The sequence below is a fragment of the Oryctolagus cuniculus genome, chromosome 6 (assembly GCF_051225735.1).
Source record: "Oryctolagus cuniculus isolate XC-2025 breed Fujian yellow rabbit chromosome 6, ASM5122573v1, whole genome shotgun sequence".
Classification (NCBI taxonomy): domain Eukaryota; kingdom Metazoa; phylum Chordata; class Mammalia; order Lagomorpha; family Leporidae; genus Oryctolagus; species Oryctolagus cuniculus.
Genome location: NC_142872.1, coordinates 5,312,396 through 5,327,634, shown reverse-complemented (window position 1 = coordinate 5,327,634; position 15,239 = coordinate 5,312,396). Strand labels below are relative to the sequence as shown.

At 52.9% G+C, this 15,239-nt stretch overlaps 1 protein-coding gene across 1 annotated transcript in view; it reads left to right on the top strand.

The window, feature by feature from the left end:
- LOC100354734 (MCC regulator of WNT signaling pathway) overlaps positions 1 to 15,239 on the top strand; it is a 111,615-nt gene that overhangs the window by 27,065 nt on the left and 69,311 nt on the right. Inside the window, exon 5 of the mRNA XM_089335833.1 lies at positions 1,623 to 1,765. Within this exon, the coding sequence (XP_089191959.1) occupies positions 1,623 to 1,765 (143 nt within the window). The remainder of the gene's footprint in view (positions 1 to 1,622; positions 1,766 to 15,239) is intronic.

Genomic DNA, 15,239 nt, shown 5'->3' with positions numbered 1-15,239 from the left:
TGCTCCACTTCCAATCCAACTCCCTGCTAATGTGCCTGGGGAAGCAGTAGAAGATGGCCCAAGTGCTTAGGCCCCTGCATCCACATGGGAGACCTGGAAGAAGCTTCTGGCTTCAGACTGGCCCAGCTCCAGCTGTTGCAGCCATCTGGGGGTTGAGCCAGTGGGTAGAAGACCTCTCTCTCTCTCTCTCTCTCTCTCTCTCTCTCTCTCTGTAACTCTGCCTTGAAAATAAATAAATACATCCTTTAAAAAGAGGGGAAGAGAGATTCTTGTGATATTCACTCCTTCCTCTGAATTCCTAGGCATCCCACATTGTGTTTTCATTTCTGATTATTTGTCCCCCTAGAAAAATTTATTCTCCTTTTGGTCAGAACAGCCCAGTTGACAGGTAGTCCAAGTGCCTCTCCAGCCTCACGTTTCCCTGCGTCCCCTTCAGTTTCCAGCTGCTCTGAATCCCTTGCTCCCCTCTGAGCTGAACACCCTCTCCGCTCCTCTCAGTCATGGCCTGGCTCATCTCCCTTTATGAGATCCTAGCGGCTGCTTGCCTGAAGGCTCACCTCGAGCACTTCTCTTGGGAAGTGCCCCCCGTCGGCACCAGCCCCCTAAGCAGCATCCTAACTGCTGTGCCACATGCCAACCTCAGGAGCCACATTCTCTCACTCAGAGCTTTGGTCTTCGTCCTTGTCCACCTTCTCCCTCCCTGGTCCACCTCCTTTGCTGGGGAGAGGAAGCATGCTTCTCGAAGGGCCTGGTTTGATCTGTGTGCATGAGGTACAGTTCTGCCAGTATCTCGACCCCAGCACCTCCTCCTTGCACCCTCTCCCAGAAGGAGAACCCCACACTCCAGGACTCCAGGACTACAGGCAAGGGTGGGCTGCTGCTGTTCATCAGACCCCTGAGTTGTTCTGCTCCCCCCAGCCACAATGCTGACAGCAGTCTTAGTTCTGGTTTTTTTTTTTTGTTTTTTTTTTTTTTTTTGACAGGCAGAGTGGACAGTGAGAGAGAGAGACAGAGAGAAAGGTCTTTCTTTGCCGTTGGTTCACCCTCCAATGGCCGCCACGGCCGGCGCGTTGCGACCGGCGCACTGCGCTGATCCGATGGCGGGAGCCAGGAGCCAGGTGCTTTTCCTGGTCTCCCATGGGGTGCAGGGCCCAAGCACCTGGGCCATCCTCCACTGCACTCCCTGGCCACAGCAGAGAGCTGGCCTGGAAGAGGGGCAACCGGGACAGAATCTGGCGCCCCAACCGGGACTAGAACTTGGTGTGCCGACGCCGCTAGGCGGAGGATTAGCCTAGTGAGCCGCGACGCCGGCCCCTTAGTTCTTTTTTACTTTAGAATTTGCGGGAACGAGGAAACCTGATTCTTGGGGAAACTTTTGGAGCAGAAAGCTTCCGGTAGGCCGACATATGAGCTGTGTTGTGCGTGGCTGTGTTGTGCACATTTGGACACAGAAGTGGCCGTTCAGTTTCCCAGGTTGATGGAGCACAGATGTGACTGTCTGCTTAGACTCAAGGGACCCTGGTCCAGCTGGCCTGGGGGAGATGTTTGTTTTCTCTGAGTGCCTAGATGTGTTCCGGGGAGACTGTGACCTGTTGGTGGCACTGACTCTCCTCTTGTCTCAGGGAGGAGGATGAGTGCTCGGAACTGCGATCAGAACTCAGCCAGAGTCAACACGAGGTCAACGAGGACACTCGGAGCATGGACCAAGACCAGACCTCCGTCTCCATCCCCGAAAACCAGTCCACCGTGGTCACCGCTGACGTGGGTGAGTCTGCCCACTGTCACCACTGAGCTGGAGTGTGGCTTCTGGAGCATACTAGGAATTTTAGGAACATGAGGAGCCCAAATTAAAATTTAATTATTCAAAGAGTTGGTTGAGTGGGTGATGGCACGTTGATTTCACTGCCTTGCATGCTACTCTGTTGGTCAAAATGGAACTGAAGACCCAAATTAGCTTTCTGTCCTGATGGGAGTTTGATTCGCGCATTCACCCCGTTTGAGAATTGTGGAAGCAGAGACCCGGTTGGAAAGCGGTGGCAGCGCTGCAAGGTGCAGTCAGGACGGTAGTGGGGGGAGGGTGGCAGGGAGGGGATGGTGGTGACACAAAGAGGTGTGAGGACCCCAGTAGTTTTTAGCAGCTGTTAGGTAAACAGAAGGAGTCCAAAATGGCTCCTGTGTTGCTCCTAAATGACTAAGGGAATTGTCCCTTTAAAAAAATTTTTTTTTTTTTTTTTTTTAACAGGCAGAGTGGACAGTGAGAGAGAGAGACAGAGAGAAAGGTCTTCCTTTGCCGTTGGTTCACCCTCCAATGGCCGCCGCGGCCGGCGCACTGCGCTGATCCGATGGCGGGAGCCAGGAGCCAGGTGCTTTTCCTGGTCTCCCATGGGGTGCAGGGCCCAAGCACCTGGGCCATCCTCCACTGCACTCCCTGGCCACAGCAGAGGGCTGGCCTGGAAGAGGGGCAACCGGGACAGAATCCGGCGCCCCGACCAGGACTAGAACCCGGTGTGCCGACGCCGCTAGGCGGAGGATTAGCCTAGTGAGCCGCGGCGCCGGCCCTTTAAAAAATTTTTGTTGAGATGGTAAAGAATGTCCTTATGGACACATCTGATAGAGTGTATTTTTTTAAAGATGTATTTATTTTATTTGGAAGCCAGAGTAGAGAGAGAGGTCTTCCATCTACTGGTTCACTCCCCAGATAGTTGAGATAGCCAGTGCTGGGCCAGGCTGAAACCAGGAGCCAGGAGTTTCTTCCAGGTCTCCCATGTGGGTAGCAGGGGCCTAAGCACTTGGACCATCTTCCACAGCTTTTACCAGGCTATTAGCAGGGAGCTGGATCAGAAGTGGAGCAGCAAGGATAGGAAGCTGTATCCATGTGGGATGCCAGCATTGCCGACGGCAGCCTTCCCTCTATGCCAGTCCCAATGTAGTATATTCTAAAGTGCATGTCATGACCCACTCTTGAGGCTTGAAATGATCTGAAAAGTAAAGGCAAGTAGGAAAACAACAGAGTGGCAGTCTTGTGTCATGAAACTTGTTTGTTTAGAGTATGATGCAGTAAGTTTCCAAATGAAATCTTCTCTGGGTTGCAGTCAAAATGTTGCGGAGTCACTGGGCTACCTGGTTGTGCCTACCTTGGATGTTTGGAGAGCAATTGAGGTTGAGAGAGGAGACTTCGAAGTGACTTGGGTTAGGGTGGCCCCTGTTCATGAAAGGATGTGGAGAGGAAGCAGCCCCATTTCTTTGGGAATGGTGATCACATGTAGAGGGGAGAAGAGAGAGAAGTAAGTTCCATGGAACCTAAACTTAGGTGGGGACAGATTCAAATCAAAAATTTTTTAAGATTTATTTTTTATTTATTTGAAAGGCAGAGTTTACAGAGAGAGGTAGAGACAGAGCTCCTCCATCTGCTAGTTCACTCCCCAAATGGCCACAGTGGCCAGAGCTGGGCTGATCCAAAGCCAGAGCCAGGAGCTTCTTCCTGGTCTCCCACGTAGGCGCAAGGGCCCAAGGACTTGGGCCATCTTCCACTGCTTTCCCAGGCCATAGCAGAGAGCTGGATGAGAACTGGAGCAGTTGGGACTCTAACTGGCGCCCATATGGTATGCTGGCACTGTGGACCAGGGCTTTAACCTGCTATGCCTCAACACCAGCCCCTCAACTCAAGTATTACACATTTCGGTTTAATTATAAACCTCCATAGGTGCTGTCATCTTGTAGCGTAGTACCTGAGAATATGAAGGGAATCTGATTTCAGCTAGGGTTGCAGGAAGGCTGTCCCTAGGAAGTGACTTGTGAGCAGAGAGCCAGGGGGCCTGGGGACCGTGCAGGCAGAGGAGCTGACTTTGAGTGAGGAGGGAAATGCATTCAAGGACATGGAAGAAGAGCTTCGTGGATGGAGGGCAGAAGTGTGAGAAGAGACTGGGGAGCCAGTGAAGGCCAGACCACACAGGGTTTTGTAGACCGTCTTGAGGGAGTCTGGCCTTTGTCCAGAGACCCACAAGGAGCTCCTGAAAGAGTTTAGCGGTCAGGGAGGGAGATGAGCTGCTCAGATGGGCATGTGGAGTGCATCACTTTGTGGTGCAGAAGAATGGGTAGGTCAGGTGTGAGCTGGGGAGGCCGGGAGACCACCACAGACTCACGGGGACTGGGGTGGTGGCGGTAGAGGAGTAGACAAGGATGAAGTTGGCAAGACTGGCTGAACGGTCGGAAGCAGGGTGAAGGTGGAGTGTATGTGTGGCTGCCCTGAACGGGTCTGGTTTGCAGAGTGGTGGCTGAGGGCTGCTCTCCAGCGTGGAGCACAGGGGAAAGGGCCAGGGGGTTTTGCCTTGACTTTTGTCGGGGTTGGGTGGAGGAACAGGCAGAGCGGGTGTGTCGTGTTTGGGCACGGACTCCAGAATGTTGAGATACCCAGGTGGAGGTGCTTCAGGAGGCAGTAGGGGTTCAGGTAAGAAACAAGTGGAGTGGTGTGGGCTGAAGGAAGCATCTGGGAGGCGTGCAGTAGCTGGAGGTGGCAACAGAAGTAGTGGGAGAGAACGCAGAGAAGGGGAGGAGTGGAGGGAGCCTGCATGAAGCTGTCGGACGCCAGCCCATCGCCTGTGTTCAGAAAGTCCTTGTAAGAATGCAGCAGTTAGCCAGCCCACTAGCCAGCCAGCCAGAGATGTGGGAGGAGCATGAAGAGAGCGTGTCCTCAGGAGTGGGGCCGCGGAGGCTCCAAACGGGAAGAAGTGGTCAGCCACCTGGACTGCTGCTGAGCCAACGGTGGATTTACCTGTGTCCAAGTCCCTTGGAGCCATAGACTGATACCAGCTTAGGCCAGACAGGAATGTGCTGGGGAGACATCACCTGGCCAAGCCCTGTTAGTTGTAACTTAAAGCTCAGGTTAGTTTGGCATCCGCTAAAACTGCCTCCCTCAAAATTAACTGAACCCACATCCCAGGCTCTGTTAGAACACACACAAGCCCTGTGACAGCCCAGCGTCGGGCCAGGGCCCACATGTTGAGTGTGTACCAGCACCATCAGTCACTAACCCTAGCAGCCCCAGGCTTCTAGACACACAAGCCGGACACGTGCAAGCAGCCAAAAAGTTCCCAGTCACGGGCAAAGGGTCAGCCCAAACGTGAGCCTTCCATTGGGTCCCCTCAGATGGTATTTTGTGCAATTAATGAATGATCTCTTTGACACTCCGAACAAGTTTCATATTCAGCGAGTTTGGGAAATGTGGGGACAAACCTACTTACACGGGCATCTCTCCTGTGGGACTTCTCAGGGCTCCCAGCAGAGAGGATGCCTGGAGCCCTGGTTCCCCGCACAGGAGTCCGCATCTCTTGTCTGTATGATGAGACGTCTTCATTTACTTGGACCATTCATCTCACATCATTTCTTTCCACCTTGTCCCTCGTTTATAAAACAGGTGTTAAGTGTGACCACAGGTGGTATCGTGCTTGACAAGACTGAGCTCTGGAAGGAAGCCACCCCTCCACCTGTTCCCCACCCACACAGAGCTTTTGCACACAGTTAGCGCCGAGTTACGCACTGCAACCACAGACTCAGAATCTGTGTTCTCACCTCAAACCCCTGAAACCTAGAGTGGTACAGATTCCTTCGCTCAGTCTGTGGGACCCCACTACACCTGGGCTCCCCCACTCTCGCTGTTTTTCTCTCAGCTCTGGCCGCACGAGCCTCCCTAGCTCGCTGCCCCTCCAACCTGGCCAGCTTCTCCTTCTGTAAGGCCTGCACTGTCAGTTCTGCCTGGAGGGCTCCTTCCTCCCCTCTGCACAGCTCGGTCTCCTGAGGCAGTGACCGTCTGTTCCCAGAGCCACCCTGGTGCCCGGTGTGGTGTCTGCAGTGTCACTCACTCGCTGCAGTGTGTCACCCTCTGCTCTGTCCAAGCTGCATCTCCCTTCAGAATACTTAGGGCTCTTGAGGACATGGTCAGTGTACTTGTTTCCTTGCCTTGTCTCTCACCCCAGACGCAGGCTGCACATGGGCGGGACGTGGGCCCCGTGTTCCCCAGCCTGACCACATCTGCACACAGGAGGCCCTCACGTATCTGAGCAGGAGTGGACACTATTCAGGAGCTCCCAGATCTTTGGGAAATGCGCACAGGTCAGCAGGAAAGACACACAGCAAGGTCAGGGACACACGGCAGGGCCTGCAGGGTCCCCTCACGGCCCCTCCGACAGGCGCGTGGGACAGTGCGTCACACAGCTGCAGCAAGTAGAGGTCTGAGGGCCAAGTGACTGGTGCAGGTGGAGTGGAGTGGGGCAGGCACTGGGGGACAACAAGGAGTTGGTTGCCCCTACAACACGGAGGACAGTCAGTGTGTTCTCATCGGGGCTGGCCTTCTGCCTCTTACTCCTTTGCCATCTTTCCAATTAAATTGCTTCAGTAGGGGGAAAATACCGTTCTAGGAAATCATTAAAAGGCATCCATTTCATTGTGGTGCTGTGTTTGTAGATCTGGATTAAGAACCCAGAGGCTTTCTTGAGCGGGATTTTATGTGTATAGTTTTCTGCAGTGTATTTGCCAAGTCTCCCAAGATGACAGGAATAGGTCCAGGCTGTTTCCAACAGCTCTTACCTCTCGTTTTCACACCCTGCTCCCTTGGCTGCCCCTCCCTTAGGGCTCCTGGCTCTGTCCACCATGCCTGCAGGAGGAAAGGAGCAGTTTAGAAAGCACCTAGGCTTCCTAAGCAGGAAGGTGAGAGAGGGAAGGTCCCCAGCCTCTGGCACATTGCATTTTAAAATAAATCCTATCGCTGTTTTCAAACCTGGTCATGCACCTGTTTGAAAAACAAAGGTAATTAAATGTTCAAAGCTAAGTTAGGAATTAGAGCTTAGAAGGTTTATTTCCTCTGTCTGACAGCTGTGGCAGCTCTGTTCACTGCGACGGGTCAGATGCTCCCCTGTGTCCCACCCTGAAGGGGGCCCCGAAGTTGCCTCCTCAGTAGAGTCCAGTCAGCGAAGTTCAGAGAGAGCGAGGAGCTCGCTGGCGCAGTGGCGGGTTTTGTTGTTGCCGCCGTGGTTCTGTGCTCTGTGCTCCCTGATGCAGCACTCGGACATGTCTGTGCTGGTGTCGCGGGCTCGCCACAGCCCTCCGAGGCCTCCGAGCAGTGTGGTGCTCACGGGCACCTGGCTCCACGGTCCGGCGTTTGTGATTCTATGAGGTTGTGCAGAGCTCCGTGCCTGCACAGCCCTCTCAGACCAAGTGACACTGGCGTCGTAGTGGCACAGAGCACGGGTGTGTGTGTCCACTCACGCATCACACGTGTCAGGGTGCATCTGCTGTCTTCTGCAGCGAGCTGTGCCCCAGCTCTGTTCATGAGCTTTCCTGGGACACTTGTTTGTAAAACTAACAACAGCCTGGGCAGATGGCCTCTGGCATGTCCAGTGAGGGCTTCTGCTCTGATGTTTGCCATGCTTCCTGATGTGGGTGAACACTGTTTCTTTTTCTGGAATATAGCAGTATTAAGCTGTCAGATTGTCAGAGTTGAAAGGAAGCATGGGATACCTGCTATAGATTTTTTTCCTCAGTCTGAGTGCTTTTGGAGGACAACCAGGGAAGAATTTACACATGAAATCTGGTTTATTGGCACATCTGTGACTCAAATATGTTTAACATTAAAGCCAGATTTTCCTGGCTTAGTGGCTGATGAGGCTTAATGGCTTCAGGAAAAGTGTTCAGGAGTGACAAAGCCCTCAAAGTGGGGCGTGGGGTTCAGGGGTGGGAAAGAGGCTTGCTTCTTCCAAGAAGCCCCTGGCATTCATGGAGAGAAGTATCCACGGAGGCGAGGCCCCTGTGTGGAGAACACCCACTTTCTGCCCGTGAGAGAGATGGCTGCGTGCTCGGGTGTCCCGCACAGCCTTAGAAAAGAGGCCAGGTGATTGTCGCCTAATCTGGAAACAGGAGAAAGTGCCCAGGTTGGGGAAGTCAGGCCAGACCGGAAATCGCACCCTGACTGGCGGTACAGCTGGCCGAGCCTTTGCTGCCTTTCTTTTTCTCCCCTCAGTTTACCTGGAAAACTTAGCGTTTTCCCACGAGGTGTGCGGCACGGGCCTTCCTGGTTGACCAGGAGGGCTCTCTCAAGGGACCGTGCTCCTCAGAGACCACCTGAGAGCATCAGCATGGCAGAGCGACCAAGGTGGCTGCCCTCTGGTTTTCTGGAACTTTCCTTAGAGGAACCCGGAAAGGGTATTGCTTTACTTCCGTTTGTGTTACTTCGGAATATTTCCCTCAAATTCTATCCAATAAGTTTTTCAGCCCCAAGAGAGGCTTTGTGTGTGAGATGGAAGCAGAAAGACACCGACCTACATTTCCTTGCAGGGGTGTCTGACAGCTGTTACTGTCACAAGCGCCTCTTCCAACACAAGCAGGCTTTATTTCCCAAACAGACCCTGTCTCCTAAGGTTCATTTGTGTGGTGGTGGCTTGAAACTCCTTAACACTAGCGTTATAAAGGAGCGGTGGTTCTGGGCCAGTCCCCAAAAGCCCGTTTGCTCTGTAACAGAAACACAGCCCTGGACCTTGCTGCTGTTGCCATGCCCCGGCCATGGCTGTGAACATTGCCACTTTGATAGAACACGGTGGCGCTCACATCTGGATGCCAGAAGCCTGTCTTGCTTCTCCTTCTGGGGCTTAGAAATGCTCCCAGTCCTGTTACAGAGCCGAAGGCTGAGGGCGGGCCCGCTGTGCACCCACCCGGGCATTGTTTGCCCTCCATGTGGAGGCAGTGGTGAACAGGGGCTCTTGACCTGTCCCAGCTGACACAGGGCTGAGCAAGGGCCCTCGGAACGGAGGTGGTGGGCTGGGAGAGTTGGTGAGACCAACGACTCAGTGCGGCCAGTGCTGCTGGTGGAGGGCCAAGAGTCTCTCAAGGGGCTGGAGCTTCGCATCTGTCTACACACGTCTCTCTCGATGTCTACACACGTCTCTCTCGATGTCTTCAGGCTCACTCTCAGAGCAGGACAGTGATCCGCACGTCAGAGCTGCGCCGTGCCATTAGGCCTCTTGCCTGTAATGGGGGGGGTGGGTGGGTGGGTGTTTGTTTTCCCCTCAGTTTTTCATTTTGAAAAACTTCAGACTTAGAGAAAGGATGAAATACTCCTCCATATAAACCACTGGTCTGCTAGATGAACAAATTGTCAACGTTTCCGTCCCCTTTTTCATCCCCTCTGCTCTCTCTCTCCCGTTTGTGTTTGTGTATAATTTTTTTTTCCTGAGCCACTGGAAAGTTTCAGACATTGTGGTGCTTTACCCCAAACCTCTTAGGAACAGGGCCCTTCCCCTGTGTAACCGCAGTTCTTACCACACACAAGAACTTAACGCTGGTGGGTCACTGGCTGGTACACAGTGCGTTTCCAGATTTGCTCAGCTGTCTCATTGATGTCTTTTGTCGGTTTTCTTTAATCCAGGATGCAGTCAAGGCCCACGCATCGTGCTCAGTGGCCGAGTCTGTTCACTCTCCTGTGATTTCGACAAGCGCCCCTCCTCACTTTGTCTTTCAGGACTGGGAGTTTTGCAGAAGCGGGGGTAGTAGCTGTGACACAGAAACCCCTGGGTCTGAATGGTCTAATTGTTTCCTTTGAGCTTAGCATTTTTTTTCTTGCAAGAGGATGTGTCCTCCTTCCATCGTCAGCAGGAGGTTCCTGACGCTGACGCCAGACTCACTCTCGCAAGTCCTCTCTTCTGCGGCAGACTCAGTGGTGTGGGACTTGGGCTGGGGGAGGGTGGACTGATGTCCCTCTCCTTTCCTCTGAGACCCTTTGCTCTCCTTGGCACACGCACTGGCAGTGGCCTGTTCTGTTTTCTGTGTTTTGCTGCGTTTATTACTTCTTCAGTGGAGTTGGGGCCTTGCTGCATGCAGCTTGCCAAGGACTGCAGAGAGCAGGACCCGCCCTCCTGGCCTCCGCCCCAGAGCTCCAGCAGGGTCTGCACGCCTCCATCCCTAGAACACAGCTTCTGCCCGTCTCAGGAGTCCATGGCCATGCTGCTGGCGTAGCCCCGCCCTCCCCTGTGAGTTGCTCTCCCAGGTACTGTGTGGGCCGATCCAGCCCTCGGAAGGTGGCAGGGCTGTGGCTGATGGCCTCTCCTGCTGCAGCCCACACTGCAGGAAGCCCGAGGTCGCCGCCTTTCTCAGCCTGGCTGGACCTCGCCGTGGGTGATACGTGGCTTCAGCCGGAGCTTGCCTGCTTGAGGGTCTTCACTTGATCTCAAAAGGCTGAGGAGCCATGCGTTCTGTCTTCTTTAGCAGAGTGGGTTGAGTCAGTTGGCTTTGTCTTAAACTTGATGATTCCTGATTAACAGGTGTGCTAATAAAAACTTGATACTTTGTAGAGAAATTTAGTCTTGTGTACACTTAGAACTCATCCACTGTTTATCGAGAGCCCACTCCCGGTCCAGGGTTGCAAGTTTGGGAATGGTCACTGAAATGAAGCAGTTCCTCCCATGGCAAGACTCGGGAAGATCTGTGTCAGCTAGTCGGTGTTTGTTGAGAGAGTGATGTCTCGAAAAAGGAACTCAATAAGAGACCTGTAGTCAGGAGAGGTTTTCTGGGAAGTGGGATTTCCACGCAGCATATAAAAATGCCTGCAGGAAGAAGAGAGTGAGGGCTTCCGCGGTACTCGGACAGCCGACCGCTGGCGTGATGTGAGCACCGGACGCCAAGAGCACTTGCTTCTTGAGGCTGGAGCTTGTGTGGGACAGATGCATTCCGGAAAAGGCTAGCTGCGCAGAGTGAGGCAGGCCCAGAGGTGTGCTTTTTTTTTTTTTTTTTTTTTTTTTTTTTTTTTTTTTTTTGACAGGCAGAGTGGACAGTGAGAGAGAGACAGAGAGAAAGGTCTTCCTTTGCCGTTGGTTCACCCTCCAATGGCCGCTGCGGCCGGCGTACCACGCTGATCCGAAGGCAGGAGCCAGGTGCTTCTCCTGGTCTCCCATGGGGTGCAGGGCCCAAGCACCTGGGCCATCCTCCACTGCACTCCCTGGCCACGGCAGAGAGCTGGCCTGGAAGAGGGGCAACCGGGACAGCATCCGGCGCCCCGACCGGGACTAGAACCTGGTGTGCCGGTGCTGCTAGGCGGAGGATTAGCCTAGTGAGCCGCGGCGCCGGCCTAGAGGTGTGCTTTTGACATCTAGTCCTTTGAGCCAGGTGTTTATTCGGAGTAGGTTTCTTCCAGGAAATTAAAAAAAATAAAAATAAAAATAAAGGTAAGCTTTAACACCTGGTTCAGAACGAGCCAATTTTGGTATCCTTACAGTGTCACCTCGGCAAGGGTGTAGTTTCATCCCAAGGGAGAAAGAAGAAAACCAGCCTTGCACACCGACGTGGTTGACTGAGCAGGAGTGCTGGGGAGACATCTTCAGTTTCACAGCCACGAGTGTCCTCCTGCCTCCACAGCAGTTCCCCGAGTACACGGGTCTTCCCTCAAACAGTGTAAGAACTTACGGCCTGGGCCGGCGCCGCGGCTCACTAGGCTAATCCTCCGCCTTGCGGCGCCAGCACACCGGGTTCTAGTCCCGGTCGGGGCGCTGGATTCTGTCCTGGTTGCCCCTCTTCCAGGCCAGCTCTCTGCTGTGGCCAGGGAGTGCAGTGGAGGATGGCCCAAGTGCTTGGGCCCTGCACCCCATGGGAGACCAGGAGAAGCACCTGGCTCCTGCCATCGGATCAGCGCAGTGGGCTGGCCGCAGCGCGCCGGCCGAGGCGGCCATTGGAGGGTGAACCAACGGCAAAGGAAGACATTTCTCTCTCTGTCTCTCTCACTGTCCACTCTGCCTGTCAAAAAAAAAAAAAAAAAAAAAAAAGAACTTATGGCCTGAGGTCTGGCACTGTGGCTAAGCCTCTGCCTACAGTGCTGGCATCCCATATGGGCACCAGTTCTGATCCAGCTCTCTGCTATGGCCTGGGAAAGCAACAGAAAGTGACCCAAATGCTTGGGCCCCTGTACCCATGTGGGAGACCCAGAACAAACTCCTGGCTCCTGGCTTCAGATGAGCCAAGCTCTGGCCATTGCAGCCATTTGAGGAGTGAACCAGCGAATGGAAGACTTCTCTCTCTGTGTCTGTAACTCTACCTCTCAAAGAAATAATAAATAAAAGAAAAATAATAAATAAAAATAATAAAATTAATTAATTAAAAATATTTTTTAAAAAAGCCCCCAAAACATAAGGCTGTTTGTTCCCATTAGAAAACAAAAAAGCAAACAACAACAAAAAAACCAAAACTGAGCTGACTGTTCTCCAGCTCCTACTAAAAGCTACCTTTAGAAAAGATTGCAAAAGGCAGGGAGCCACACAACCCAAAGGTGACAGCTAGCACCCCTGTGGGGAATAAGCTGAGCCAAGGAGGGCCGTGGACACAAAAAATCCAGAGGCAGCCGCTGACCACTCACAGACTGCTGTGGTGCAGGGTCCCTGTTGCCAGGCCTTCCAGTAATTTGAAAATGTTGACAATTCAAAAACTGTGTTAAAAAAATAAATTTAGTGTCATGGCTCAGCAGGTTCAGCTACTGCCTAGACGCTGACATCCCAGGTGGGTGCCAGTTCATGTCCCAGCTGCTCCAGTTCTGGTCTAATATGCCTGGGAAAGCAGTCGATAGACCAAGTGCTTGGGCCCCTGCCACCCACGTGGGAGACCCAGATGGAGTTCCAGGCTCCTCCCTCGGGTCTGGCCCAGCCCTGGCTATTGGAGCCATTTGGGGAGTGAACCAGTCGATGGAAGACCCTTCTCTTTCCTCTCCTCTCCTCTTTTCTCTTTTCTCTTTTTCTTTCTTTTCCTTCTTTTCTCTTTCTCTCTTTTTCTCTCTCTTTTTTCTTTTCTTTCTCACTCTCTCAAATAAAATATTTTTTAAAATTAACGATTAAGAAGACCATGTGAGACACCACAACTGACAGACATACAAACGCACGTTTGGCTGCAGGTGGCTGGTTTGCATCCTCTGATCAAAGAGAGGCTCACTCCACTTATTTTTCTGTGTCCCGTTTCGTCTTTACAGCAAACACCAAATGCCAAGAACACGGAATAGCCTTCCCCAGAAGCCCCTCCACCCTGTGCTTAATGACGTACAGTTGTAATTGTAGCTGAGGGTTAGTAGAAGAGAACTGCATGAGGTCTGCATGTGTGTGAAACTGGCTGAGGACAGTCGCTGTCACGGTGCTTCGTGTCACATGGAATGTCCCACGTCCATAAATTCATTTAGCTTCCGTTACCAAAAACACTCTCCCGACGCTACTGCCTGTGAAATGACAGGAGAGGATGGGTGTTTGCTCTGGCTGCCGGGAAGCGTGGGCCTAACTGGAAGAGTCTGCCCCAGCAGCTGTTAGCCTCCATTGCTTCTGCAGCCCTTCCCTGGCCCCAGTCTCTGTGTGCCCCTTCCGTGTGCTTGTGGAAAGCCGCCCGCGTCTCTATGGAGGGGACGTGGGCTGTTCTGGAAGAGAGGACCTCAGAGGCACAGGCAGCCTCGCCCGGGGTGAGACAGCCGGGCCTGCCTCCGCATTGCGCTTCGCTGCAGCTCCGCAACAAGGAGCCCACAGGGTTTCCAAAGAGTCACTTAGGTCCTCTAGTTCCTCGGATTCTTTCCTTTTCTTGCTCTTCTACCCACAGTTGTTTTTAAAAAGTGAGACTATAGGAACAGTTTACTATGTGTTTTCCTTTTGTCCCTCCTTAGATCTTTTTCTTCTATTCCTTCATTTTTCCTTCTTTTAGATCAGCTAAATTTTTTAAAATTCCATTTTAATTTATCTGTTGACTTTTAACTTCTTAGCGTAATTCTTTTACTGGTTGTTCTAGAAATTAAAATTTACATGCTTGTCTTTTTAGAGCCATTGTTCCTCACTTAACTGTGATTTCTATTCCTGTTTGACTCCTTTGGGAAGTAACGGCTGTCAGTGAGTTTCATTTGCACTTGAGTGATCTGACTTGTGCTTAACGCCCGAAGGTCCTTATACCGGGGTGGAGTTGTGTAGCACAGGTGGCCCTGGCTGTGGAAGGGCCAGCACTGCGGCTGCAGCTCTGCTGCCCACGCACCACGCGGCAGTGGGTGAGTTAACCAAAGGTGTCTCCTCTGGAGTGAGGCTGGCCTGCCTAACTAGTGGGTTGGAATGTGATGGGGAGCACAGAGCCCCTTCCAAACACCATCAAGGGTGCTGATGACACCAAAGGAAGCTCGCTGGTATTTCAGGCTCCTGAGGCACGATGAGTGCCTCGTCAGTGAAGTACCACCTGGAACGCTGGTCCCCTGTCCTGGCTTCTCACCAGGGCCCTGTGGCCTTCAGGGATGGCTGCACCTGCCCCCCTCTGGAGGCCTCTGCAGCCGCGAGTTGTCCCTGCCGCCCGTCCTGCTTGGGGTGGGATCCACCGTGACATCATGAGGAAGAAAGCGTTGATTGTTATTTTTTTATTTTTTGACAGGCAGAGTTAGACAGAGAGACAGAGAGAAAGGTCTTCCTTCCATTGGTTCACTCCCAAATGGCCGCTACGGCTGGCGCACTGCGCCGATCCGAAGCCAGGAGCCAGGTGCTTCCCCCTGGTCTCCCATGGGGTGCAGGGCCCAAGCACTTGGGCCATCCTCCACTGCACTCCCGGGCCACAGCAGAGAGCTGGCCTGGAAGAGGAGCAACCGGGACAGAATCTAGCGCCCCAATCGGGACTAGAACCCAGGGTGCCGGCGCCGCAGGCAGAGGACTAGCCAAGTGAGCCGCGGCACTGGCCAAAAGCGTTGATTGTGTGAACCACGCTGCTGTTGACCACCTCTGCGTTCTGGTCTCACTGTTTCTTATATGTTTGTGATGTAAGTTTGTTTGCTCATTTCACAACTTTTGATTACATGCACTGTTCTGTGTTAGAGATACAGGGGTGAGGAAGACCAGGATCCCTTCTTTCTTGGAGCTCATGTGTTAGCAGGAGAGAGAGAAACACAGAAGTCAGATCAGATAGGGGTAATTGCCATAAGAAAATTGGATAATGGGCTCAGAGCTGGGCAGAGGAGGAGGCGGAACCCCATGCTTTGAAGAGGGAAGAGCCTGGGGAAGAGGTGGCATTTGAGCTGAGAAAGCTGAATGAGAGTGGAAATTCGGGTGGAAATCTATCATAGACACAGGAAACAGCAGGGAAAAGGCGGGTATTTTTAGCATGTTCCAGGCATAGAGGGGAGCCCAGAGGTATGAAACGAGCCTAGTGAGCTCAGGAAGACAGACAGATGAGGCAGGGCCAGATCAGAGCTTCTCACGCCTGCATGTTAGAGTTAC